The sequence below is a fragment of the Tenebrio molitor genome, chromosome 5 (assembly GCF_963966145.1).
Source record: "Tenebrio molitor chromosome 5, icTenMoli1.1, whole genome shotgun sequence".
NCBI lineage: Eukaryota > Metazoa > Arthropoda > Insecta > Coleoptera > Tenebrionidae > Tenebrio > Tenebrio molitor.
The window spans coordinates 16670882-16697086 of NC_091050.1; the positions used below are offsets into that span (position 1 = coordinate 16670882).

A 26205-nucleotide genomic window follows, 5' to 3' on the forward strand; every position below is an offset into this window, starting at 1 on the left:
TACTGGGTATCTCTAAAGACGTCAAGGGACGTCATTATTGTGGTGAAACCAGAGATAACGTGTGAAACAAAGTGGAGAACAACTTTCTAAAAAATGTTGGTTAAAAAAAATCGATCTATTAATTTTTGACAGACAGACAGGCAAAGGTTCTAAAACTGGTAAAATGTCTTCTGTATCGCATAAGTAATTTTAATTGGGTTATTTAATAGAACACGAATACCGGTCCCCAATGTAATGCGTTTGAATTTTAAAAGTAAAAAAGTCATCGTTATGTTTTGTGTTTGGTTTTGTGTTTGACATTTGTGTTGGTAACACTGCACAATCAAAACAAAGCATAAAGCAACCTGACAGCTACAGGTCGTTGACAGTTTAAATGATTTAAATACTTCAATTTTGTGTGTTTTTTAATTGTTACGCAGCAGCTCCGAAACGAAAAAGCTTTATCGTCGCGGTAATAAGTGTAAAGATTTTAAGTTAACGTAACTAGAAAATGTCAACGTTTTAATCTTTTAATGAATCTCGATATGACTATTTTTGAGGTTATGTATTCAAACCGTCGAAATGTCTATCAACGTGACGGTCTCCGGTAATCCCGTGCGCATAAATCGGGGAAAAATGGTGACAACTTACAATCCCGCGAGAGAGGAATTTGAAAAACGTCGATTGATGCGCCTGGAACAAGTGCGCCAGCAATCGAAAGACATCGCAGAGAATATCCGCAACAAACTCAAGAAAGAGAAAACGAAATGTCTGTCGGAAATAGAAAAGGACGGCGAAATCAAGTTAAAAAACTGGCAAGCGCGAAAATTGCTGGAATTGCAAAATCAGTATCAGGAAGTTCTGGATGATATCGGTCTAGCTCACAAACAGGCAAGTGTAGTGGAGGATGAAGAAGAGAATCTTGCTGAACAACAGGAAGATAACGAGAGACTTGCCAAAGAGCGAGGTCGAGCGGCCGCGGATCGACTGCAAATTGAAAAAAACGAGGAGAGTTTGAAAAAAGCGATGCCGCTCCAAAGGAAAAAATTGACCAGAGATGTGGAAAATACACGCTCGAGTGCTGTGTCAAATTTGCGCAAGGTTAAACAGGGAAAAAGTCCATTTAAAAAAAAGAAAAAACGAACAGTGTTTGATTCTGACGGCGAGAATAAGGTACCGCAATTATTTGGATTGGAAGATGAGCTGGAATTGGGCTCTCATTCAAGCTCAGAACGTGTCGAACAGAAGACTGATGAAGTATTGAAGACTTCGAAAGCGCAACAAACGAGCGTTACAGATCTTCAAGGTAATTTTAAACAAGGTCATTTTCCATTAGATTCATAAACCCAGCGAATTATGATTTGAATGTTACGAAAATGGTTTTGATTTTCATGGAAAATGATCTTTTCAGATTTTTGAAAGAATGTTAATATACTAAAATGATTTTTAATTAGTGCCCACAAGTGATAAAGCTGCACAAACACTTGTCCACGAGGATCCTGGCGTTACGGATCAAAACGAATTTTCGATGGATAACAGAATTTCGGAAAGAATTAAACGACGAGCGAAGCTAAACCCACAATCGGATTATTGTGACTTTATCGAAAATGTGTCGTCGAAAAAAAACTACGGATGTATTTGCTGCAACTGTTGTAAATGTCTTGCGACGACCCACGTCAGACCAGAAACCAGAGATAATAATAATACAAGATCTGCTCAAAAGTCCATGACATCCTTAAATGTTGACAACATGGGGGATACAACCGGAATCGGTCAAAAATCCGACAAAAATTTAAGCAGACCAGGACATTCCTACATTGAAAACGTGGACAACAATGGTAACAAAACTGAACCAGAAACTAATAATATCCCCCAAAAATCTGATGCGTCTCTCAAGGGGAACAGAGACTTGAGCAAAACCGAGACAGAAACTAGAAATATTCAAAAGTCAGATGTGTCTCTCAAGGGCGAAAAGGGCGCTGGTAAGCGAGCGACGGTTGGTGATCCCAAAGCAGGGGGTAAAAGTAACATTCCCGCCAAACCAAAAATTACGTTGAGGTCACGGCCACTTGCTAAGACGGCCGATTCGAGCAATAAACCCGTGCAGTATTATGATCATCCGAACCGATTTGCTAAATCTTATCTACCCAAAACAGCCCACGTAGAAAAAATCGATGAGGAAAACTTGACGATTTCTCCTAATGTTTTGAGCGAGGAGGAAATCAGGGAGAAGATGCGTCAACGGGATATCGAAGCGCACATTCGAGGACAGGTGGCATTAGAAAAAGAAAAAATACAAAGAGAATATCGCGATTTGTTGAAAAAATTACCAGCGTTGCAGAAACAAGAGCGCATCTACGAGATTGGTACCGACAAAGAAAAATATCACATGTCCAAAGACAGATTGGAAGAGCTGGAAAAGAAGAGGCAGAATCGACTGGATAACGCCTACGAAGAACTGTTCGTGCGACAAAAACCGGCGACTGTAACTTTGCCGCGAAGAAAATCTGAACGCGAAGAATCCCAGACTCTAAATTTAGCCGCATGGGATGTAGATTTTGACGCGAACAATAAAAATCGCAGTGAACAATTGAGTCAGATGTTGTTGACTTTGAAGTCGCAGAAAGACCACCTCCTGAAAGAAATCGAAAGTACTCTGTCCAAAGAAACACTGACCCAGCTTACCAAAAGCAGTTACGACGACGTCAAATCAAAGTCGACCGATTACACTCGAGTCAAAACAAAACGAAAACGTAGCAGGGACGAAAGACCCCGCTCACCGTCACTGAGCGAGGTCAGCTTGGAAGAAGAGTCACAAACGAAAACGAAGTCCTCAAAGAAAGGGACTACGGTTTCCACGACGGCAACCAGTAGTCCTTCGCCACGGAAGAAAGCCAAGTTGAAGTCCTCCTCGAGGAAGGTGTTGGTCTTACAAAACACCAGTACACAGACTACTCCTAAAACAGGACACAGTGCATCAACTTCCCCTCTCTTGAACACCTCGGCAACTGATATTGCGGAATCTTGCACTTGTAAAAGAGATCCGAGTCTGGATGATTTGTGCGAGATCGTGATCAAAATCAAAGAAGATGAAAAACCGGAAGTGGTGGTCAATCCTCCCTTTTTGGGAAAAAGTGTTAAGGTAGTGACTGAAGAAGTCGAGGGGGAAGAGGAGGAGGGGGAGAAGAAGAGACGAGAGTCACCGAAAAAATCATCTTCTTGGCGACAACAGCTGAGTCGGAGTGGCTCGTCGCAGTCAACTTCTAGTACATCGTACCTGGAGCCCCCGAAGTCGGCCAGAACTGATAAAAGACCTTCGTCGAAGAAGTCGATGAAATCGCCAGAGATCGAAGAGTTTTCGCGAAGTATGAGCAGCACAAATTCTAACGGTGAAAAACAGTTGGATCCTAGACTTTTGACGTACATAAAGAAACTCCTCAATATGTCGAGGGCAAGCATCCACGAACTTGCAGTGAGTGCCGCTAGTGACGTTTCAACTCCCAGTACGAGTCTAGTCGAGACGCCAAACAACAATCCGCTCCTTCAATTGCTCAACGTTATGAAATACTTCAATTTGGACGTCGCCGATTTACAGAAACAGTTCAGTTATGCGTCGGATGAGAGCAGTAAACATTACAACACGAGCGAGAGTGTCGCTGTCAGTTCGACTACATCAGACGGGGAGAAGACCATACAGTTCAAGTCGTGCACGGAAATCGATTCTTCTGTGAAAGTCGACAAAAAAATCGAAGAATCGAACAAAAAACTGATGCAGTACGCGGACATTGCGGCTTCTTGTACGAAAAAAATCTCGAATTTGACGGCAATGATAGAAAAAGTCAGAGCAGAGAAGAAAAAAATGTTACAGAGTTCACCCACAAGCAGCGACGACATTGATTTGACCACAACTTCGTATCTGCAATTACCTGAACCGAAACAAAGTGAAGAGAAAAAAGACGACTCGAGTCAGAGTCAAGACGAGTTGGACAAAAAATTACTGACAATAGATTATAATTATGCTGAAAAATTGAAACGATTAACAAATGAAGAGATTCAAAGCGAGAAAAAGCAAGCGGAAGGAAGCGACGTCACAGACCAAGAACTGTTAACCAGATTGAAGAGACTGTTGCAGAGTAATACAGACGGAAAGAGTACAGGTTTTATTGCTGAAAGGACGACGGTTGCTGTTAAGCCCGCAAGTTCGCACAATAAGGGGCCAAAAGCCGTCGGTTTCGTAGCCGAGAAGACTACGGTCAGCCACGAACCCACTTCGGCAGTTCAGGAGATGAAAAACCCACCTTCGCCGCTGTTCTTAGACATCCCTAAGCTACCCCGCCTGGAGGCTCCCTCGTTGGAGAAGAAGAAGAAACGACCGCCACCTTCGAAGGGTCTGCGTGCAATCGCTGGTAACGTCGCAGTCATGCCCCACGAACTTTCGACCATCATCGAAGCAGACAGTCAGTTGTCCACTAAAGCGGACAGTCCCACAAAACCTGCTAAAAGTAGTGCCAGTAGTTCAAAATCGGGAAGCATCCCGGATATTCTTACAGAAGTGCCTCAGAAGGAAGCCAAGTCCCAATCCACGAGTAATTCTAGCGACGACGTTTCTGAAATGGACACGATGGAGACCATGTTGATCAGCATAGGAATGGAGTGGGCTATTCCTACCTTGAAGAAAACAAGGGAGGCCTTAGCCTTGACTTCTAGTTCTAGTGGATCGGCGTCGAAAGAAAGTGGTGACTTGAGTTTAAGAGAGTTTTTGAGTAAGATTTCTTCGAGCAGTTCGAAATCCGGGGAGAGTTCGACTTTTGCGAGTGAAGCACAGGGGATGTCTTTAATAGAGCTGGACAACAGGAAAACGTCGACGCCGATCGTCAATCACGGAGAGAATAAAGACGGGCCGATTTTTCTCACCGATTCTGATCTCAGCTCGGTGAGGGAACAATCAGACAGAACAGTAGATTCTAAAGAGAAATTTTATGACCTGAACGAAGGATCCATGTCCAAAACCGGTTGAAGATTCTATGACTTATTGTGGTTATTTATTTTTTTTAATTACATAAATCTACGATATAGTTTAATGAAAATAAATTTTTTATAGTGTATCTGATTACTTATTTTTTAATTGCGTGAATCTAGATACAATTTAGTGAAAGCATTATTGGAATATAAAATTCTTGTAAAGGACTAGGAAAAATAAGAATTCATTAATAACACAGTCGTTTAATAAAAAAGTGATGTATGTACAGTGAAAAAAGTAGAAGAAAATATACTATTTACAAATATTGAACTTAATCAACTCAAAAAAAAATATAAAATGATGGCACGTTGTTGCAACAGATTCTTGAGAATCTACACTGTGAGGTGTAATAAATTAAAATTGGTTCCAGTTGAATATCCTCAACTGGTATTTTTGATTTTAGTAAAAAATCTTGTAAAATAAATAAGAACCTACGTACATACAAGTCTTCATAATCACAATAACATTTACGTACTTACTTTCATTCATATGAACTTAAAGCACTTTTGTTTGTCGTGGGGTATGCGGGTTTTGAATAAAATCGAGTCGGCTCTATACTGTGTGTTTAGCAAAGGAGTGTAACCAAATACCTAAAAAAAAACCTACTTTTAATATCTATTTGAAGTGCGACCAAAAGACAAAAGACGATTCGTGGGTACATGTTAGTCACATATATTTTTTTTGCACGCCTATCATATAATGAGCAACTTTACTCCCTGATTGTAGGGAGTAAAGTGGCTCTTTTTCTCTCTTGGGAAAAACTCATCCTTTGATGATACACGTCGAGTGTTTTTTTAAATTTCACCACATAGTAGGCGTTGAAGAGTCGATTGTGAACGCAGTATACACGTTACGGATCACCGATTAGCTGTTTAAATCTTACGTTTTACACAAGTGGTGCGTTCACAATCAACGCCTACTACGAGGTGCAATTTAAAAAAAACGCTCGATATTTCTTTCATATATTTTTTTTTTACCAGAGGCGCAGTTTGTAGGCCGATGGCGCAGCCCGAGAGTCCTACAAAGCACTGAAGATAACAATCATGCACTCCCGAGGTGGGTATACTATTTTTTGCACGATCCAACGATTTTAATTAAAAACCCGGAAGTTTTTAAAAATAATTTACAAACATTCGGCTTTTTTCAATTAAAATCGTTGGGACGTGTAAAAGTTGTACAGGGTCACTATAAATGATTGTCCCATCGCAGTTGGCGTTGAAAACCCACCCAAATTTTGGATGTGCCGCAGCCTCGCAACGTTAGTCAAACTAGTAAACTTGATTTCCACTACTGCCAGGAGCCCCACCTATCGGCGATACTAGTCTCATTCATTTTATAAGGCTTGCGGCACATTAAACCCTGTCACCAACGCCAACTGCGATGGGACAATCATTTATAATGACCCTGTATATGCACCTCGGGAGTGCAAATTTTTACCCTCGGTGCTTTGGAGAACCCTCGGGCTACAAAGTGCACCTCGGTAAAAATCATGCACTTCACGCCCTCGGTGGATAATCTAGATACCATTGTTAACTCTGATGTCAAAACTGAATCTAACCTAACCAACACAACGTCAGTTGACAAGTTGTGTGAATGAATTTACGAATCGAGTCTCGGCAGGCGGTCTTCCAAATTGACTCCATTGTGTGATAGAATTCAAGCTTTTGGGATCTGTCATCATCCACTTACCTGTGAGAAAAAGTTGATACACTTATGTCTCTCTTGGAAGTGGGTGTCATCTTCTGAAAGACTCTGCGGACATCCTGGACACCGGAACGTCCACCTCGAGGTGACTTTCACTGGGGGCAACCTCGTAATGTGACTGACGAGAAAATTCATCGCGATATCTTCGCAATTCATGTACTCGTCCACCTTGTCCCTGATCGCTTGTGGCAACCACTTCCAGTACAGATGTAGATAGTGTCGGTGCAAGAACGCCGCACCGGTCAACACCATGCTCAACTCACAACTATAATTCGAGTTGTACAGCCAGCTGTTCTGCGTGTTGACGTCCCAGGCATGGTAGCGCCCAGGAAATCCGACGATCCTCTCACGGTGTTCGCGCCACACGCGAAATCCGAACAAGATCTCGTCATGTCTGAGATGGGCATCGTCATCCACAGACAGGATAGCTTCCGTTTGTAGATTGTCCAACGGTAAAAATCGATTATTGAGCGAATTACGTGCGGCTTTTATCACGTGGACGGGAGCGCCGATGTCGGGCCAGCGAAGTTCAGCGCTCGGGGGCCTCGGTGAGTTCCACACGACGACGACCGAGTTGAGGTAGGGTAGTCCCCGCAGACGGGCGATGGAATCTAGGAGTACCTGTTCCCGTTCGTAAGTCAGAAGGAGAACTGTGAACTGTTCCCGAGGGTTGTTTCCACCCAGAGCTTCGGAAAATTCTTTTCCGGCGCCCCCTTGACCTTGTCCTATGGGACGAAAACCACGTCCCGACCCCATGAATTTTGCGTCTGAAGGTAGGACAGGGTCCGTGGGGAGAGCGGGATACAATCGGAAGGGGTCTCCCCAATCGTTCCATAATTCGTGACCTTGCGTCAGTGCCAGACTGTAATTTCGCCTGAACGCCGGACTATTGTAAGGCGGCTCCAGAGGTCCTAAACTCTCTTCTTGTTCGGTGTCCATGGTTACTGTGACCTGGATCGGCTGAAAGGTCTCGTTAAAGACCGATGTGGCAGCGACGGTGTCAACCGGTAGAGGTGGGATGTTCAGTCTGTCTCTGAGTACCGCCACAATTGTATCTAGTGTGCTCTGAACCGACGCCAAGTACCTTTCATAAACCAGACGACTTTGACGCCTCATCAACACGACATCTTCGTCGGGAATGGTGCGCAACAAGAAGTGAAGTTCTGTTACTCTTGCTCTGGGCAAGAATATTGCCACTCTGCGCCACTGGATCACTTCGTCGTAAGCCAGACGCACTTGATCTCCACCCAAGATCACGGGAATAGCTCCAGAGCGCAGGGCTTCATACACTCGAGCTTGGAGCAGAGTTGTGGTGATCAGGTCCGAATACGTGGGGGCTAAAATCAACACGTACGTCGATTCTTTTAAGACGGTCCGACGGGAACTGTCTGTACCACAAAGGGCCCAGTCTTGAGGTCCCATGTTCACGTTATCGTCGCTCGCCGGGACGCATTCGAATTCAAACAGGAACCTTTAAGAGAAAATAATAAACCAAATTTATTTTCCAATATGATTTCTCACCTGTCGGCGGTGCTAGTTTTTGCCAACTCCTTCAAATGTTCCACGATAAATTTGTCGAGCTCCACGTGTTCCTTGTCCAAATCATCAACATGCGAGGGATTCGTAGGTGTTCCTTTGTTTATTTTGATTTCGCCTTGGAAGGTTAACAGATATTTGCGACGAGCGGGCAACATCTGCGGACACTCTTGCCACACGTCGCCGCCCGGGGGGCCCAAAACAGGCGAAACGATCAGATCAAAATCAGATCTGAAGGTTTTTAACGAAAATGTGGACTGGACTAAGATGGCTTTTCCTGAAATTAAACTGACAATTGATGTTACGACGTCTCGTTATGATTACTCACCAGTGTCGACTAATGAAAAGATGTCTCCAGATGTAGCGGTGAGGTCTCGTCGGGCTAAATTGAGCAAAACGTGGTTTCTTCCGTCGCCTCCCCAATAGGGCAAACGTTTCAATGCGTTGGAATCTAAAGCCGGCAGATTCAGATGATTGCCGACGTTTTCGCTAACATCGTCCACGTCTTTCAACGCTTCTCCGACCAAAACCACGAAAATACAAGCCTCTTTAGGATCGTTGGTCAAGTGCGGATTGTATCCGAGAGTCTGCTTGAGGGTAGTTTTGAGAAACCCGTCGACGTCCCAGCCGTCGTTCATAACCGGGAATTGATCCGGATCGTACAAATAAACCGGAAAACCGGACGTTAAGGAACATCTAGAATGGTCGAAACACGAGAACATTCGGCAAAATTTTGTGAGCGGCGGCGATAGGGAAGGTAAGATAGGTGGAAATTCGTTCGCCGTGAGGCGCTTAGGAAGTGCCAAGTCGGGGGTGTTCTGTTGTAGGGCTTCACGTTGAGCGACTTGAGCCTGTTCAACAGAAATTTTTAGTCTGTTTAAGTTCGTCTGTTGATGGGTCAGCTCTTGTTTTAGTTCCTCGATATTTTTAGTGCACGTCTGAATTTCAAAAAGAAGTTTTTGGCGTTTATGCTCCATGTCTCGCAGTTCGCTCAAGACGGAACCTTTGATTCGCATCAATTCTTCGACACTCACTCGCAAATCGGGCTCTTTCATGGCGTTCAGATCTTCGGGAAGGTCTATATGTGAATGGGCGTTATGTGTGATGTGATTGGAGTTTCTTTCGATATTCGACAAGTAGAAATGTGTAAAGAGCGGTGTTAGGATTAAAATTATGAATACCATTATTACGATACGAGAGAGTTTTATCTGAGTAAGTTTCTGGCAGAGTTCTTTAAAATATTCGACAATTGGCAACATCGTGTTTATTTATTTATTGTAATGCTATCAAATTAATTTTAAACGCGTGCAAATGAATCGGATATAACCTCACCGCTTTACATTATCCATTATTGTAAGTCGACACTCTACCACTGCCGGTCACCCCATGCTGGTCACCTATTTTCTGATCTGTTCTTTGATTCGGCGAATTGTCTTGTAAACACAACTTTTTTACGAAAACCTGATTCAATTCCACTCCTACTTTTCCTTCTGGTGTGTGTTGCGCTTGCGTTAACATTCTCGCTGTATTTTTACCTTACGGCACCATCTTACGTTACGGGACGGCATTGATATCAAAAAAATATACCAAAAATGGACATGTCTGTCTCAAAAAGTTAATTTTTTACAAAAGATGCTTGGATATTTTTATACGTAATATTAATTTATAAAACGATATAATCGAATCAATCGAATAATTACAAGATTATAGTCTACAGTTTAATAGAAATCTGTAAAATATACGCAGTTACGCACTAAGAAAAGAAGTGTCTGTAAGATGCCGGCATGCTCTATTTGATGCATATCACTGTCTATTTGATAACCGTTTCGTGTTGTCTATAGTATGCTTCTACGGAATAAACTTAACAGGTCGTATAATATTACGCAAATACAGTGACAATGTATTACAAACAGAAAATGCAGATATTTTATATAATTATTGCCAATTAATAATTATTTTCGCGCAAGTAAAGATGTTGCATGGATGCCAACTGTGGCACCTGTGGCACTTGAAGTTACTGCGATATAGTGCATCTGCATCTGCATCAGCTGATGATTTCGATTTGCGTAGTACAGTTTTTTTTGTTGAGTGGGTTAGAACTTGTTAGGAGGGACATGTAGGTGCCAGTCGAGCAAAAGACAATTTTGTATAATATTTTATGACAATTACACGACGCTATGTTTTTAATTTCAGGATATCGTGGTTGACATTCTGGAATATTCTGTGAAAGATGGCAAAATCTGGTATGTCAGAGTCAGATGTAGATAGCGACGGTGATGGAGATAAGTTAGTGGAAACAGAAGATGATCATGAAACGAAAACCGAAAAAAGCACAAGTTCCGTCGGAGTAATTTCGAAACGTTCCACCGTTTCAACACCAATCAGTATACTCATCGAAAGTCTTGTAAAGAATCTTTGTAGTATCTATGCATCGGACGCTGAGAAAGTAACGAAAACGTACAACCTGATCTGTGACAAATTGTTTAAAATGAACATGATCGATGAAAGTTACAACATGAATGAGTTTGAGGGTATGAGAGCGGCGTATCAACAGGCCTTCCAACATCTGTTGAAAAGTTCACTAGGAGGTGAAAATACCATCACTTTACGTCCAATTTGGCCCAACACCGACGTCATTAATTCACACTACTGTCAAGAATTTGAGCAGATCGAATACATCGCGGGTGGCGGTTTTGGACAAGTCTACCGCGTCAAACATAAACTGGACGGGACCGAGTATGCCGTGAAGAAAATCCCGATACGAGCTGAAGGTATCGAGGCCGTAAGAAATTATTTATCGGAAGTAAAGACTTTCGCCAGCGTTAATCATTCGAATATCGTACAGTATAAAGCGGCATGGTTGGAATTAGGGGGCCCCATTTCTGACAGCACCATCACCGACGACACCGAGTCCTATACTGAAGAAATCGAAACTCACATCGACGACGAGTACATTTATCACGAAAATCAACGACATTCGTTTTCCGACGAGAAAACGGAAGATTCTTCAGATTTCGAGGTGAATTTCGAACACAGCATCAATAACGTCACTCGGCATCATTCCATGGAGATATGTAAACGCGTCAAGAAAAGTAGCATTTCAGAAGGTGGAAACGCGATTTGTAAATTGGATATGAAAGAGATAAGGCAGATGAAAATGCAGCAAAAAGCACATTCTAAATGGGCTACTCTGTATATACAGATGGCGCTGTGTCAGTCAACTTTGAAGCAGTGGTTGGAACGGAGAAACGATGCCGAATTGTTGATCGAGGGCGCCGATAAAGCGTTGATTCCAGTTTCGGGACACATGCGGAACGAAACCATCTATGAAGTCCTCAGGCAACTCCTGAAGGGTATTTATTAACGGATATGTAGCAAATAAATCGTTAAATAACGTTAATCAAATAATCAGGTTTAGAATATATCCACTCCAAAGGCATCGTACATCACGATATTAAACCGAGTAACATTTTCATACAAATAGAAAACGGGAATCTGTTGGTACAGTTGGGCGATTTCGGGCTGGCCTGTCCTCTACAAAGTGTCCGTCACAGTTTAGCATTCGGTACGAAATTGTACGCGGCCCCAGAACAACTCGAAGGTAAATGTAATCCAAAGGTGAGTATTAATTTAATTTAAAAAATAATTAAATCGACAGTTTCGACCGCCAAAACTTGACCAGCTTAACCAGTTAGTTGGAAAACACAAAAATTGATTCGTGCGGTTGTACTTGTCAAATTAAAACTATGCCGTTTTTTTCACCGTTAAATTCCTGCTGTTGAGATGACTGTGGCGCTGTCGGTGTCAAAATCTGCAGACAAAACCAATGTCATAGAAACCCATCTTTTCATGACTAACGGAAATGCATTTTTTGGTTGGTGTAAGTCGTCTTCGTGGTTCGAGGTCAAAAATAGTGCGGGTAAAATGACTAAAATGAAATCGTGATTTATTACGGAGTAGTTATTTCACCGGTGATTTCGTAAACTTACACGGTGTACATTGTACTATCGCTGCCCGAAAAAAAATTCGTACACAGATGATCCAAAAATTACAAATTTGAGTTGTGTAAACATCGCTTTTTTAATAAAGGTTATGTGTGGATAGGTGTGATTTTTTTTTATTTGGCCAATAAAACGGTACGTTTATGAACGCCAACCTCAGCAGCAATTGCCGGTACCTATCGAAATCCCGTCTCTTAAACGTTGTGCTATAGTCTGTGTTTGAATTTCAGTTAAACCCATTTTTTCGCATTGACTTTGACAATGACAATAACGTTTGACGTTGTAGACTTTGATTTACAATAGGTACTAAAATTTTGGCTGTACGAGTTTTTTTTTGGTTAGCGACAGTACGGTCGCGATCAATAAATTTTGGACACTATATTTATATAAAAAAAATATATAATAGTGTCATCGTGCTGTTATACATTCCAAAACGACCCTTATGTCTAAATAACCTCAATTTTGATTGTTGTCAATTTTGGAAAATGCGAATGTCAGATTTACTAAGAAAACATTCAAGAAGTTTTAAAAATCAGACAAACGGAATAGAACGAGGTTTTACTTTAGTGACGGTTAATTTTTGGATTTTTTTTTTTTTTTAATAGTTATTTTTCACTCGCCGATGTTGATGGCATCGTTAAATGTTTGGCGTTTTTTTTTTTTGGTTTGTCAACCTTGTTTTTAAGTTTTTGACAAGACCACGAAAATATTACGTCTACAGCACAACGGAATGATTTACGGGTCATGTGGAACAACATATGTAATTATAAAAAAGGGAATTTTCAGTCAGTTACCTAACAGTAAAAAAATATTGTTTCTACGATCGTTCAAAAAGTGAGTATTCATTGCATTGTTTTCAGTAGAAAAAGTGCCTCTTAATTGCACTAGTGCAATAAAATCTTTACTGCACGCATCTGTCAACAGCCTGTCTACGATCGTGCAAAAAGTGAGTGTTCATTGCATTTTTCACACAGGACTGAACTGTTGTTTATCGTTGTTTTTTTCTCGTTGCTATAGTTGTGGCTCGCCAGTAACAAGGCTTCTAGTTAAAGCAGTAATAAGTAGAGAAGCTCTTCCTCTCCTTCACTGTAATAGTGAAAGATTTTTTTTTCACTACTAGTCTCAGAAGGCGTCATTATTGACTCTCGAACCGACCCCAGAAGTAGAATTTCTCTCCCTAGGCAGAATATAGCCTAAGGGAGTCCGTTTCGGCTCAGGGACGCGAGGGTCGCGGGTTCGATTCCGACCCAGGGCGAAATTTAAAATAATAATTAAAAAAAAAAGGCTATATTCTATCTCGTGATTCGGAAGTCACGTTAAGCCATTGGTCCCGGTCTACTGAGTTGGTCATCATGCCCCTCATAGATTTGTAAACCAGTCCTAGACTGTGTAACAACATTTTTTTAATAATGAACAGCCGTCACCTAGCAACGAAAGATTTTCTTTGATTTTATTGGTTAACGTAGACAGACGATTTTCAATTTTCATAGCAACCGTTGAAAAATGAGAACTCGGATCGTCGCATCGGACAAACAAATTTAATTAATAATTATTATTAGAAAGGGTTTTAACGGATCTAGTAGTGAAAAAAATAACATATACACCACGCTAGAGAAGACAATTTTAAGCCTCGCTTCTCGGGGAATAAACTACCTCGGCTTAAAAAATGTCTTCTCTACCTTGGCGTATAACATACTATTTGGCACTCGTGGGCCTTTAAAACGCTCGTTTCACTCGCGTTTTAAAGGCCCACGAGTGCCAAAAAAAGCCCAATTTACACCGGAACGAGTTGAATACAAGGTTTTTTTGTTCGATCGTAGAAAAAATGTATGCAATACGCCTGCGGCTCTTGGGACAATTTTCACGTCGCGTGCAATAATCATTCACTTTTTGCACTTGTTGCATAAATAACTATTTAACGAGACAACCTACGAGTCGATTTTTGTCTTTCATGATCGGCTGGGCTTCCAAGTTTTTTCGACTTCCGCTAGAAATTATGACATCTGTTGATAAATAAATTTGTACACGTCATATGTAAAGTTTCGTTGGCATTGATTGTTTTTCATATGTTACTTCGATAGTTTTTTAAAATGCGAATCAACTGGTTTACTTTTAGAGTGACATGTATTCTCTCGGAATCGTTTTGTTCGAGTTAGTGGAGAGATTTCGCACCGATATGGAGAGAGTACAGTTCATTAACGATCTGAGAAAAGGGAAATTACCAGCACACGTCCACGTTCAACAACCACAATTGGCCGACATCATTTGTCAGTTGATGTCAAAATACCCTCAAGACAGGCCAGATGCTACTGCATTGTTAAAAATGATAACGCACGATTCTGATGCCGATTACGTGAGGGAGTTAGAATGTAAATTGGCTGAAAAAGACGAGGAAATTTTGCGACTCAAAGAACTACTGAAATCTGCAGGAGTTAAAAGTATTTAATTTACTTTAGTAACATGGATAATAATAAATTCATTTTAAAAATATCTTATTTTTTACATTGTGATTTGCACATTGTACTTTAATTGCTGTTTCATGTGCAAATTCGGTTTCCAGTTTCTACAAATTCTTGTAGGACAGCATAAAAAGACTCTTCTTATTTATTGAGTTCTAACAGTATTCTCTTACTTGGTTTTTACTAACTGGAAGTAGATCTTTTTTTAAGTTTTACTTGTACTGAAGGATATGCCAAATTTGATTTCTTGGTGTATAAATGCACAAATTACTGCCGTTGTAGTGCATTTGTAAAGTCAATTAGGAGTAGCGATAGGACTTTTAGAGAAGTAATTCTTCCCAGAGAGAATGCGTATTGAAGCAAGTTTGTTGTGTAGATGAGGCGTGGTACGTTTTGTACAATTTTTAGATTATTTATTGTACATTTCCATGACTGAACATGAATCGTTTTTATTCATGTAAAATAAAATTGTGATATTGAACTGAAATAAAAATATTTTTTAAAATGCACGTGTTTAATTTTATGGGACCACATACCATCTGTTCATATTTTCGAATCCCTACGATAATTATTATTCATCTTATTAAGCGAGTCTAATAAGTACAAATTTTCTGGGGTCGTAAAATAATATGTTTCTCACCTCCCACCCCGCACTGAGGTATGTGTTTATTTTTGTCTACAGTTTTAAGCCTCAAGAAAAATCTGTTTCATTTGGTGACAAAAAATATTAAAATTTATTACATAAATGCTGCAGGCTATACAATGTCGTGATAGGACGAGTCGAATCAAACAATTACAAAAAAAAGAATCAACGCGGGAGACTGAAAGATCTCAAAATAAAACAGCATAGTTGTCCCCAGATCGTGTTAGTCTTGTAGCTCAGTTTCAGATAAAACTTTAAAGTGTTTACATAGAGCATTTAGTCTTACCAGGCGTAATTACGAACTTGTGTGGTGTAAGTAAAAATTCTTCGGAAAAACAATGAATTTCGGTGTGAAAAAATAAAGGAACAACATTCTGTCTGTTGCGCGTTAGTCATGTTTTCATGAATCATTGAGAAATTGCTGCTTGTTTTAATCAAAAACGTTTCTTTGTACTTTTCGAAACATGTTTTGTCTCCTACGAGGTATCGAAGTTTTTCAACTGACGATATTTGGGCGCATTTTAGACTGGCAACTGAATTATTTCGCGATAAAATTGAGATTTACAAGTATTGTAACATGTCAGCAACCATCTTGTTTTTGAGTGTTATCCAACATGAAATTCTATTTTTATACAAACTTTCAACGTATAAAATGACATTTGTTTATTTTTAATCAGAAAAAATGGACACAAGAATCGGTGAAGACACCCGAGAAAGGTCTAGAAGGCCAATTCGAAACAAAAGATACACCAGGTTAGCTTTGTTTTGCACCATTCCCACCGAAAAACCACTAAACATTGGTCTTGTGTGTGAACTAATTTTTTTTAACTCACACTTTTTGGATTTTTCTTGAACCGTGACATGTCGACATGTGCTCTTAAGATTTTTTATTGCACAGAAGAGCCTACGGCGAGGATAAAAGACCTCCGAAGAGGCTGTTCACGCCTGAAATCAAAAGATTTCTCAAAGATTGGCTAGTTAGACGACGCGAAAATCCATATCCCAACAGAGACGAAAAGAAAAATCTAGCAGTGCAAACTGGATTGACCTACATTCAGGTAATTGTGACAAGTGTGTGCTCCTATTAGAAAAAATTCACGGAGAGTTTTTCAGGTGTGCAATTGGTTCGCCAACTGGCGGAGAAAACTGAAAAATGCCGGCAAAGAACCGCAGCGTAAGACGTGGGGCGACCTTATCAAATCTTACAACAGTCAAGTGCAAGGCAATGTAGAACATTTCAGTATTTGTTCAGACGACAGCATTTGGGAAGAACCCGAAGACACCTCGGACAATTATGCCAAACCTGAAAACATCGCTCAACAACCGGACCATAGTTACACCACGTTTATAGAACATCCCAACCATAACAACAACAATCAGAATCAGTGTTTCTTCATCAGTTCGACGACAGAAATCGAAACCGAAACCAACCCCTTCAGCCAACCGACCAACAAATACAAAAACCACATCATGGAAAAATACTTGCGCGACTGTCAAAAGCCGGACAAGACTGAAGGCAGCAAGGTGGACGAGGATGTGACGAAACCTTCCATGATATCCAAGTGGTTGGAAAGTGCCGTCAATTTTCGGCCGAGTGAAAATAACTACCTTCATTGGAACTTTTCAAAAAATTTTTCAAAGAAAAAAAAGAAGACGATCGCGGCTTCGACTACCCCTCAGGTTTATCAGATACACGGGAGAGAGGAGCTGGACGCTGCTGAGGCCTTAACAAAACTAGCTAATGCCAGGTCTTTCAAGGCGTGACAAAAAAAGGATTCCATGCGTTCTTTTCGTCCAGCTTTATTAAAAAATTCCAAATTTTTGCTCATCTGTACGAATTTGCGAATGTCTAAGACGTGCAAATATGGCTGTCGATGTATTCAAGCTTTAAGTCAGATGTAAAAGAGGGCTGCACAATTCTGTGATTTACAGGATTAATTTCGCACAATTTCAAACAAACATTTTTCTTTTTCATAACAATTCATAAATTTACGAAAAATACCTAACGAGATACGATTTGACTCTTACAATTAGCGATTTGTTTCCACTAGTCTGTTTTTTTAATGTATCTGAGGATAAAAACGCTGAGAAAATTTAGATTCCTAATGTAATATTCCTATTTTTTAAAATAATCAAACTAACATTATGTCGTGCTGTGATTTTGCCTAACACTACGTTTTCTGAGAATGTTTACAACGTTTCTAACAAAATTGAAATTGTTATGTAGATTCTAGAAAGTTGTTATTGTTTGTTTTTTAGAAAATTATACAAGTTTATTTATACATTTACTGGCGTTTCTTCAATCTTGACATTTTCAGCTGTTCCCCAAACTTTAATCGTCTGCACAGACGAAGTAAGTACAACGTCTTCAGTAGGGTGTACACTGAGAGAGTTTAGCACTTTCTTCGGAGTATGTGTATATTTTCCGACGATATTTCCACTTACCAGGTCCCAACAGAACAATTCGCCTGTAACGGAACCCGACAGAACGTGATTATCACTGGTCATTATGGCACTTTCCACGTTCATGTCGTCAGTTTTGTGACCCAAATATCTTAAATAAAGATGATTAAAATACATTTTGAAAACTATTCATAAAGTACTCACTCTCCTAACATTTCACCTGAATTTTTGTCTAACAAACGAACCGTATTATCGGCGGATCCGGTTAAAATACATTGTCCGTCGTGGGAAAAACCGACTGAAGTAATCGCGGCCCCAACAAAGTCAGCGTGACAACTACCGTTTCTTAAATCGTACCGCCGTACTGAACAATCTACGGATCCAGTTAAAATCTCATGATCGGTCACCTGGATCGAAGTAATGCAGTCTTTGGCTTCTTTTAAAGTTTGTATGGAGTTGGTGTTACGTGATTTGAGGTCCCAACACATGACCGTGTTGTCTAAACTACCGGAAATTGCTAACGACGACTCTTCGTTATATTTGACGCAAGTTACGGGGGCCGCATGTCCCCTGAACCTACGTAGGGGTTGCCCTGTCGAAACATCCCAAACTATAACGGACTTATCTGAGGACGACGACAATATCTGACTGCTGTCGCAAGAACCGCAAGCATCCAATACTTCGTTACCGTGTCCGCCATAAGTTTTAAGTAGTAAACCGCGATAAGGATTCCACAGTTTTAATTTTTTGTCAGATCCACATGTTATGCAGTAAGAACCATCCACTGGAAAAGTTTTGAGTATGTTTTTTTGCACATTTGTAAATATAACCTCAAATTACCATTGAATCGAACAGCCCTCACCGCACCTTGAAGGCAATCTATTGTATTTAAACAATTTAAATTCATTGTTTTTTTTTAAGCAGAACAAGTCATTCTAACACAAACTGTTGAAGATTGTTGGTACATTAAGGTTAAATCACACGCCGTCCCTTATGCGGCAGCGGAATAACTGTTTGTTGTTGTATGTTGTATAGTATTTTTAATAATAATCTTGACGTATACATCGTTTACAAAAGTACAAAATCTACGCATTCTATAAAAAACGTTACAAATAATATTAAAAAAAAATCATTTCTTATCTTTGGACACTACACACTCTTGACATTTATTTTTCCATTTTCTATTATTGTTCTTCATTTCATGTGTAACCGCTTCAAGTGTATTGAGGAAGTCGTCTTCGCGATCGGTGGTCTCGTCGTCATCCTGCAGTAATGAAGAATCAACAAATACAGTCACGATAGTATATTACACTACTATAGATAGATCGGTAAATGCTTTATAACAGATCGAGAGAAAGTTGGAGGAACGACATCCCGAGGGTCGAGTTTCTCCAACTTTCGACATCTGTTATAAGAACTTAACGATCGAGTATGGTATAATATTTTTTTTGCGCCCCCAATTTTACTGAAACGTACAAAATACGGTGGGTTTAACTTTACACATTTTTTCATGTGTCACGGCACATTGTACCGTTATAATCCATAACAGTTCTGTTAATTCGTTGTTTCCATAACAACCGGCGCTAAGCGATCTTACTGTGCTCGTTAACGGAGCGAGAAACGAATAAAAACAGCGATAGCGCAAAAAATAATTATACCAGTTACTAGGTACCTTGTAAGTGGGAGAATACCACTCTTCAATGCTGCAAGTACAACTGATGGGGCTATCTCTGGGACTGTCCTGGAACGAACCGCTTCCTTGCGAACCTAAACACCACGAATTTTCACACTCAAGCGGCGGAGGTGAGCAAGGTGTGTAATTTCGAGGGCACTTCCGTTTAAAAGTCGAATTGATTAAAGGCCGTGTTTGGGTCAGTAAAGTTCTAAAAACGAAAATGGACAATTTACGTCCATACAAATGATAACACGACTTACTCATTTTCTTGTTTCAGTTTTATTATGGTGTCGCAGTAGCACTGCGTTTTCCTCTTGACTTTGTCGTTGATTTTCCTCTGTTCATCTAGCCACGCTTTAACGTTGTTCACAACGTTTCTGCTTTCGGCACAGATATCATCGCGGTTGTTTTTCGCGTCTGCAAGTTCCATCTCTAAATTTTTGATTGTTTGGCAGAACATTTCTTTTTCACGCGTCAGAGTTTTACTTTTCTCTTTCAAATTTTGATTGTCGGTATGGAGTTTGTCCAGTTTTTGTTTCAAGAGACGGTTTTTCTCGTCCAACATATTGACCGTACTTTGCAGACACGTAACTTGTTTTAAAAGTTTGTCATTCTAAAAGCGTTTGCTGTTTAAAAAAGAAATTACAAAAAATACACACGCTTACCTCGTTATTTAACGCCAGTTGATTTTGTATCATGTTTTTGATTTCCACTTTCAAAGTACTAATTTCTTCTTGCGTCGCGGCCATGTCTGGTGAACAATCACAACAAGTTACCAGTACCTGGTTCGTTTCCTTCTTACTTTCGATTTTCTTTTGCACTTCGGTTTTCAAATGTTCGATAAAGTCTGACAAACGTTTTTCTTCTTCTTTAGATTCTTTGAGATTCTCGGACAGTTCCTCGATGTATTGGCGCGTTTCTTTCTCCTTCTTTGCTGCCTTTCTTTGAATATCACTTATCCTCAATTCTTTGCTTTTGAGTTCATCTATTAAAGATCTGTTCCTAGCTTCCAGTTCGTTGAGATTTCTTCTCGTTTCAATTAACTAAAATATATCTTGGTAAACTTACAGAACAAAGAAAAAAAGAAAGGAATCGTAAAACAAACCGAAGCCTTGAACCTGTCGGCGAGCTTTTTATAAAGAGCAAGTTCACAGCGACAACTTAAATAAATATCTTCTTGTTCCCGATTATCTTGTATCACATTTTTGTGAAACTCTTCCGCTATCTCCATATGTTGCAATTCGCTTTCGGCCAAACTCTCGTTCAACTCTATCAACTGAAACAAACACCGTTAGCGATCACATTAATTAAACTTGACAGCTTTTATTTCGTACAGTTTGCCTCAGTTCTAAAATGACTTGTTTGCTTTGAGCCAATTCGTGCTCCCTGTAGCATTCATTTTGAGCTAAATGTGTTGTCTGGTTCTGCAACTGTGTTAGCTGTTCAACCAAATTTTGTTTCGTCAATTCGCTAGTTGCCAGTTTTTCTTTAAGTTCTTCGTTCTGACGTTTTAGTTGCTTCGTTTTCTCTTTGTTCTTCTCTTTGACCCTGTCCAATTCATTCTGTACCGTTCTCATCTTCTCACACTGCTCCTTACACTCCTCTTGAAGTCTTTCAATTTTTCTGGTTCTCCTCTCGTAGTCATCTCTGCAGTCAGAAGCACTTCCTTTGCAAACGATCCCTTTAGATTTTGCTACATTTTTTCTCGCCGATTCAACTTCGCAGTTTTGTACGACGCACTGCAACTGCATCACTGTACTGTTCAACGAAACTACCGTGGCTTGTAGTTCATGATTTTCCATGACGGAGTGTTCAAGTCTCATTCTCATTTCGTTGATCGCCTCATCGTGAATATTCAAATCGGCATTTTTTTGACCGATGATCAGTTGGAGTTCGTCGATTTTCGCATCTTTCAGTTGATTTTTCTGATTTGCAATGAGAACTTTTTTTTCAGTGTCGATCAGTTCCGCTTGCAGTTTTTCGCTCAGTTTTTGCAGTTCGACGACTGCGTTATATAACTGTCCGTTTTCTTCGCGACACGACTGATTCGATAAATTCTGAAAAGTACAAGTCCTGGTAAGACACAATTTTAGAAAAACCCATTCGTATTTCGTACCAGTATTTCTTGAAGATGGATAAGTTGTTCCGACATCACCGTCATTTCTTGCTTGAAGCAGTCCACAACCTGTTCATAACACCGATTCTGTTGACGCAACTTTTTCAGTTCGTGTTTCGATGCGCATTTCGAATCCTGCGACGAGAATGAATCCATTTAGTAAACGAAAATTATATAGTCACAAATTAAAGCGTTCTACAAAGCTTCAAGCGAGACCCTACAAATTCATTTTACCTCGAATCTCCTGAATTCGTTTTGATACTTGGAAAGCTGTGTTTCTAAAACTGCCACGTCTTGTAAGTTATTAAAATGTTCTACTTCCAGATTTAAGTTCGAGTCTTGAAGCTTCTTGTACGATTCGATCAACTGTAACATTTCCTCTTCTAATATTTCATTTCTTTCTTCCAAATCTACTAAATTTGTGCAAAAAACATTGGCTAGATATTGATAGTTTTTCACCTAAAATTTAATACATTGAGTGGAGTGTACAATTTTAGAATCCAGCCACAAATGGACTTACATGCTGATACACTACTGCGAAAAATAGTTAACTCATGCGAAAAATTTATAGAAACAATGTAATTTCGGTCAGAGTCAATTTTATTTATCACAAATCCTATAAAAGCTTCTACAATAAAATCTTACTTTGTATATATTTATTTGACTCTTAAACATGAAATAGGCAAGACGATCGGACGTATCAATAAATAAAATAAATATATGGACAAATAAATAGAAATAATTACATTAAGTACTTGCTACCGATTACCGAATATGACATCGCTGTGTCTTTTTATGCACATTCAAAATTTAATTCGACCACATTAAACGCATGCATCTAGTTAAAATAAAAATTCACACATCATGCACAGACTTTTGATTAGATTTAGGAGCGGGGTTTTGGGTCCCGAACCATCGTGCAGCCCACCCAACACTCACTTCCTGTTGATTGTTTTGACGCAATTCGTCCAGTTCCTGTTTGACGTTGACTAAGGCTTCTTGTAAATTTACGATAGTCATTTTTTGCTGTTCGATCTGAAAATAAAAAGTTTTGGAGCCCGTTTCGTACAAATTTCCCAGTGTTGTTTCACCTCTATTCTGGCTTTTTCTTCGGACGCTTCCAGAACATTGATAGAGTTAAGGTATAGATCCACCTAATGGATACAAAACTAATTTACGGAAGCTCTAGCGCAGCTTTTGGAAAGCGTTAAAATAGAAAGCGCGAAAACTCACCGCTTTTTGTAAATTCTCGGCTCGTCCTTGAGAATTTGCCAAAGTGTTTTCCAATTCGGTGCACCTCTGCATCAGCTCGTCGACTTCACATTGTCGCCGACATATTTCGGCCTCCAGTTCTTTATCTTTTCTTCTCACCGTCTGTAACTCAACTTGTGTTAGATTAAGTGTGTTAGTTACTGTGAATTTATGTAGTGACGTCTTTGTTTTGGAATTAGGAAAACAGTGTTCTGTCAATATGTGTGAGGTGCGTGTTATATGTGTTCTGATTTGTATTTTTTTATTACCAGTTCTTCGTCTATCATTGTGTGCGTTGATGTCATGTCCACCTGAAAGAATTAGGTACCTATTATGAATGAATGTGAAGAACGACGTAATTTTAACTTACGCAAGGCCTCATCTGTTTTATTGTCTTTTTAGCGTCATCCAGTTGCTTTGCAAGGTCCGCTTCCTTTTCTTTATTCTACGAAAATACGAAGAAAACGAATTAAGCGAGTGTACACTAGATACCAAGAAAATAAATATCAGACAATTTTGTAATTTCAGTAAAACAAAAAACATAACACACATTTATTTAAAAAGATTGCAATACAATCTATAGCTTTTTCAAAAACACCATCAACAGCGAGTGTTCGAATTTTAATTCCAAAATCTTTGTAACGTTTTCACTTAAATCTGCGTTACGTAATTCTGAATAATTAAACTTCGATAGGGCATTTTCTTGCTGTAAAAATAATTTTTAAGTCTATTGGTGACGACAAATGAAAATTTTTTTACGATATTTTTTCTTTCAGCAACTGTCAATTTATTTAGTAGACCTTTGATAACGTTATACAGACTCGCAAGAAGTAAATTTTTTGAACTGTTGTCTCGCTGTAACTCTTTTATTTTATCTTCCGAAAATCTGCGCCAAGCATGAAATTTTTTAACTTTTCTCTTCATATTTCTCAAGCGATCAATCATTTTTCCTAGGGATTCACCAGTACGTTGTTTTTCCTTTTGGCTGGCAGAATTATCCTACAAATTAGTTCGATGTAACCAGAAGTGAGATTTGTAATTGTTTCCGCATAAATTAGCAACACATTTAGAAAATTGTATTTGTATAACAATAATAATATTAGTAAAAATAGTTTATTATTGAGATTCATTGATTGTTTCAGTCGAAATCGCCATGATCATAAATTTTGTCAAATGTTCTGTTAAAGTTTGTCATAGTGAATTTTGATTTTTCCTTCACAGGGATATCCTTCATGTAGGTATCATGCACGATGTCAGATCTGCTTAGTTCCATTTTCAGATCGGTTTTCTTCGTTTCATCGTACCTGCGCTTGTTTGTTTCCCCATCTCTTTTACTCTCATTAATAAAAATTACCGTCGAGTATTTCGGTTTCTCCGTATTTCGACTGTGTCTTACAGTGGTATACACAGATTTGTTCTCGTAGTTTTTAGATTTTTTGTAAACCGGTCTATTGAGAATCTAGGAACAAACGGGAAATGGAAACAGGTTGGGAAAGGTTTTTCAATTACCTGCTGCTTCAATTGTTTAATTTCCTTCCTTAGTTCCTTAATGATGTCATCTTTGAACGCCGTTTGCTTGTCAGCTTGCACGCATCTTTCTTCTAACTGTTGAACGTCTCTTTTAAGTGCAGATATCATATCGTGTTTACATGCCACTTCTTCCGTTAAGGCACTTCTCATATCTAACATTGACTAATGACATAAAAAAAAGTTTTTTTTACAATTTATAGGTATGTTTACATATTACATACTTGTTTTAACGTTTCGAATTCTTCAGTTTTCTTCTTAAGCATTTCTTCAAATGATTGATTACAATCATCTGGATCAGGGGTAAATGTCCTTAAAAAAATTCTTTAAGTGTATGAAGAGTGTGACTCCCGTTTACTTACTCTTGCTTAGTTTTGGGTGTTGTATCCTAAAACAAAATATGTAGATTAGACATCCGATAATTATTGAGTGCAAACCAAGAATGTTGAAGTGAATAAAAAAAACTCAAAATGAGAAAGAAATATATTTACGGTCAAAAATTACTTGGTACAAAGCGGGTGGTTTAAAATAAAAGGGCGGGGCAACATGTGCGATTTTGGCTACAAGGATGACAGGGGCGGCAAGGAATGCAAGGACGGCAACAACGTTTAGGACGACGGGGGCGACACGTACATCCGCAATTAGTTGGATTATCTACAACTTGTAGGGTCACTTTTAAGGCTTTTCCTACCTTTTTCATCGAGTTTAAGCCGTTGGCGATAGGAATCAGATTTGTCTCCCTAACAAAAAAAAATAAATAAATAAAACAATCAGTGGATTTTGCCTTATTCTATTGCGTTATGACTGTGGTTAAGGCTAACTACTCACTTGGAAGGGATGTCACAGTCACAAGTGGGCTCTTTACCGAATAAATCACTATAGGTGACATCATAAAACTGGAGTCCGTCGATGTTCCATTTTCGATCATCTCTTATCCGTCTGATAAATTCCAGCAAGTTTTTCAAGTCGTTTTCGAGGTAAAAAACTTTCTGGAAAGGTTCACCTAAGTTGTGGGTAACACTGTAGGTTTGATACCTTTTCATCACCTGCAGAAAAATCTTCACTGTATTGCTCCTTGGAACGGTGCATTTTTTTTGACAATGAAAAAAGGATTTCACTGGAGGCGAGGAAAGGAAAAATAAAACGTTCCGAAAACGTAAAAGGCGCAAAACTTCTCTCGTTGGGAGCGAATCGACTTAAATTAACTGGAACTTACTTCGTACGCACTCTTCGAGGTCTGTCTCAACTTGTCTTCCAACATTTGTACTCTGCTGGTAGCCTCCTCCTCCAGTTCTTTCACGATACGAGCCATCATCTGCGTCTGTTCGGTCAAATCGTCAATCCATCGCTTCTGGATTTTCAGTTTGAGCTGTAAATTTAAAATTGGAGCCAAAATTGTAGAGGGCGCTCGTTCCGTTAAGCGTGTCAAGAACTTCGACACACCCACCGATTCTTCGAAAATTACGAAAAATACTGAAAAAACGGGGTACACGCACCTCGAGGCAATCACCGCCTCCTTGTACGTCGATCTCGCTCAGTTTGGTCTCGTAAAAATCCTTAAACTGTTCCATAACTTCCAGAGCATCCTGCTCGCCACACTTTCCACTTGTTGCAAATACGGGACACACGTAGCTACCGCTTTGATTGAATTTGGACATTTTTGCTTACACTGAATCAAACGGAACGTAAAATTTTTGTAATTTCTTTCTCGGGTTGGTTTAATGGTCCAGAATGGAAGTCATGTTTTGACGTTAACGTGCCCAGCTCACTGTGTTCCCCACTATCTGAAAACATTGCCTACTACGTTTTATTGTAGACAGAAATAGATTGAGACCACAAGGATGTTGGTGGTGCAAACACAAACTACAAAATTTTCAACTGATGGACGGTG

General features: G+C 39.5%; 6 protein-coding genes across 12 annotated transcripts; 3 read left to right on the forward strand and 3 right to left on the reverse strand.

Moving 5' to 3' along the window:
• The first annotated feature begins 330 nt into the window (after nt 1–330).
• Nucleotides 331–5084, forward strand: ana1 (anastral spindle 1). The gene is made up of 2 exons (XM_069049746.1): nt 331–1285; nt 1434–5084. The coding sequence occupies exons 1-2, from the start codon at nt 562–564 to the stop codon at nt 4994–4996; spliced, it is 4287 nt and encodes a 1428-aa protein (XP_068905847.1). The 5' UTR covers nt 331–561; the 3' UTR covers nt 4997–5084.
• Nucleotides 5085–5186: 102 nt separating this feature from the next.
• botv (exostosin like glycosyltransferase 3) lies at nt 5187–9759 on the reverse strand. The gene is made up of 4 exons (XM_069049752.1): nt 8568–9759; nt 8225–8516; nt 6689–8174; nt 5187–5589 (listed from the first exon to the last, which is right to left on the reverse strand). Exons 1-4 carry the CDS (start codon nt 9496–9498, stop codon nt 5485–5487), a joined length of 2814 nt encoding a protein of 937 aa, XP_068905853.1. The 5' UTR covers nt 9499–9759; the 3' UTR covers nt 5187–5484.
• Nucleotides 9760–10077: 318 nt separating this feature from the next.
• Nucleotides 10078–15204, forward strand: LOC138132290 (eukaryotic translation initiation factor 2-alpha kinase 1-like). Of its 2 annotated transcripts, XM_069049757.1 has the most exons (5): nt 10078–10355; nt 10433–11021; nt 11085–11592; nt 11652–11857; nt 14357–15204. In XM_069049757.1, the coding sequence occupies exons 2-5, from the start codon at nt 10470–10472 to the stop codon at nt 14684–14686; spliced, it is 1596 nt and encodes a 531-aa protein (XP_068905858.1). In that variant the 5' UTR covers nt 10078–10355; nt 10433–10469; the 3' UTR covers nt 14687–15204. The 2 variants fall into 2 exon arrangements, with proteins under 2 accessions (XP_068905858.1, XP_068905857.1); XM_069049756.1 differs by having other exon boundaries at nt 10081–10355; nt 10433–11592.
• A 141-nt stretch (nt 15205–15345) lies between these two features.
• On the forward strand, nt 15346–17630 carry LOC138132297 (homeobox protein Mohawk). 2 transcript variants are annotated; one of them, XM_069049768.1, is made up of 4 exons: nt 15346–15654; nt 16020–16095; nt 16241–16400; nt 16456–17630. In XM_069049768.1, the coding sequence occupies exons 2-4, from the start codon at nt 16025–16027 to the stop codon at nt 17104–17106; spliced, it is 882 nt and encodes a 293-aa protein (XP_068905869.1). In that variant the 5' UTR covers nt 15346–15654; nt 16020–16024; the 3' UTR covers nt 17107–17630. The 2 variants fall into 2 exon arrangements, with proteins under 2 accessions (XP_068905869.1, XP_068905870.1); XM_069049769.1 differs by having other exon boundaries at nt 15346–16095.
• LOC138132296 (WD repeat domain-containing protein 83) lies at nt 17127–18781 on the reverse strand. The gene is made up of 3 exons (XM_069049767.1): nt 18586–18781; nt 17950–18529; nt 17127–17896 (listed from the first exon to the last, which is right to left on the reverse strand). Exons 1-3 carry the CDS (start codon nt 18650–18652, stop codon nt 17620–17622), a joined length of 924 nt encoding a protein of 307 aa, XP_068905868.1. The 5' UTR covers nt 18653–18781; the 3' UTR covers nt 17127–17619.
• On the reverse strand, nt 18771–26157 carry LOC138132285 (putative leucine-rich repeat-containing protein DDB_G0290503). 5 transcript variants are annotated; one of them, XM_069049748.1, is made up of 20 exons: nt 25811–26157; nt 25531–25683; nt 25143–25303; nt 25006–25054; nt 24677–24702; nt 24539–24626; nt 24297–24479; nt 23158–23232; nt 23057–23098; nt 22770–22910; nt 22628–22690; nt 22476–22571; nt 21771–21995; nt 21537–21671; nt 20755–21477; nt 20526–20696; nt 20086–20463; nt 19681–20033; nt 19418–19628; nt 18771–19009 (listed from the first exon to the last, which is right to left on the reverse strand). In XM_069049748.1, the coding sequence occupies exons 1-20, from the start codon at nt 25970–25972 to the stop codon at nt 18875–18877; spliced, it is 3570 nt and encodes a 1189-aa protein (XP_068905849.1). In that variant the 5' UTR covers nt 25973–26157; the 3' UTR covers nt 18771–18874. The 5 variants fall into 5 exon arrangements, with proteins under 5 accessions (XP_068905849.1, XP_068905848.1, XP_068905850.1 ...); XM_069049747.1 differs by having other exon boundaries at nt 25143–25360; nt 25811–26156; XM_069049749.1 differs by lacking the exons at nt 25006–25054; nt 25143–25303.
• Between the last annotated feature and the right edge of the window lie 48 nt (nt 26158–26205).

Coding starts and splice junctions, on each gene's coding strand:
- LOC138132296 (XM_069049767.1), bottom strand. CDS start 18,652: ATGAATTTAAATTGTTTAAATACAATAGATTGCCTTCAAGGTGCGGTG. Junction 18,530..18,585: donor GAGGGCTGTTCGATTCAATG/GTAATTTGAGGT, acceptor AAACTTTTCCAG/TGGATGGTTCTTACTGCATA. Junction 17,897..17,949: donor TCAGGTGAAATGTTAGGAGA/GTGAGTACTTTA, acceptor TCTTTATTTAAG/ATATTTGGGTCACAAAACTG.
- ana1 (XM_069049746.1), top strand. CDS start 562: ATGTCTATCAACGTGACGGTCTCCGGTAATCCCGTGCGCATAAATCGG. Junction 1,286..1,433: donor GAGCGTTACAGATCTTCAAG/GTAATTTTAAAC, acceptor ATTTTTAATTAG/TGCCCACAAGTGATAAAGCT.
- botv (XM_069049752.1), bottom strand. CDS start 9,498: ATGTTGCCAATTGTCGAATATTTTAAAGAACTCTGCCAGAAACTTACT. Junction 8,517..8,567: donor CTTTTCATTAGTCGACACTG/GTGAGTAATCAT, acceptor GTTTAATTTCAG/GAAAAGCCATCTTAGTCCAG. Junction 8,175..8,224: donor AAAACTAGCACCGCCGACAG/GTGAGAAATCAT, acceptor TTTCTCTTAAAG/GTTCCTGTTTGAATTCGAAT.
- LOC138132290 (XM_069049756.1), top strand. CDS start 10,470: ATGGCAAAATCTGGTATGTCAGAGTCAGATGTAGATAGCGACGGTGAT. Junction 11,593..11,651: donor CCTCAGGCAACTCCTGAAGG/GTATTTATTAAC, acceptor TCAAATAATCAG/GTTTAGAATATATCCACTCC. Junction 11,858..14,356: donor AAGGTAAATGTAATCCAAAG/GTGAGTATTAAT, acceptor GTTTACTTTTAG/AGTGACATGTATTCTCTCGG.
- LOC138132285 (XM_069049747.1), bottom strand. CDS start 25,972: ATGTCCAAATTCAATCAAAGCGGTAGCTACGTGTGTCCCGTATTTGCA. Junction 25,361..25,530: donor CCTCGAAGAGTGCGTACGAA/GTAAGTTCCAGT, acceptor ATTTTTCTGCAG/GTGATGAAAAGGTATCAAAC. Junction 24,627..24,676: donor ACACCCAAAACTAAGCAAGA/GTAAGTAAACGG, acceptor AATTTTTTTAAG/GACATTTACCCCTGATCCAG.
- LOC138132297 (XM_069049769.1), top strand. CDS start 16,025: ATGGACACAAGAATCGGTGAAGACACCCGAGAAAGGTCTAGAAGGCCA. Junction 16,096..16,240: donor CGAAACAAAAGATACACCAG/GTTAGCTTTGTT, acceptor TTTATTGCACAG/AAGAGCCTACGGCGAGGATA. Junction 16,401..16,455: donor CTGGATTGACCTACATTCAG/GTAATTGTGACA, acceptor AGAGTTTTTCAG/GTGTGCAATTGGTTCGCCAA.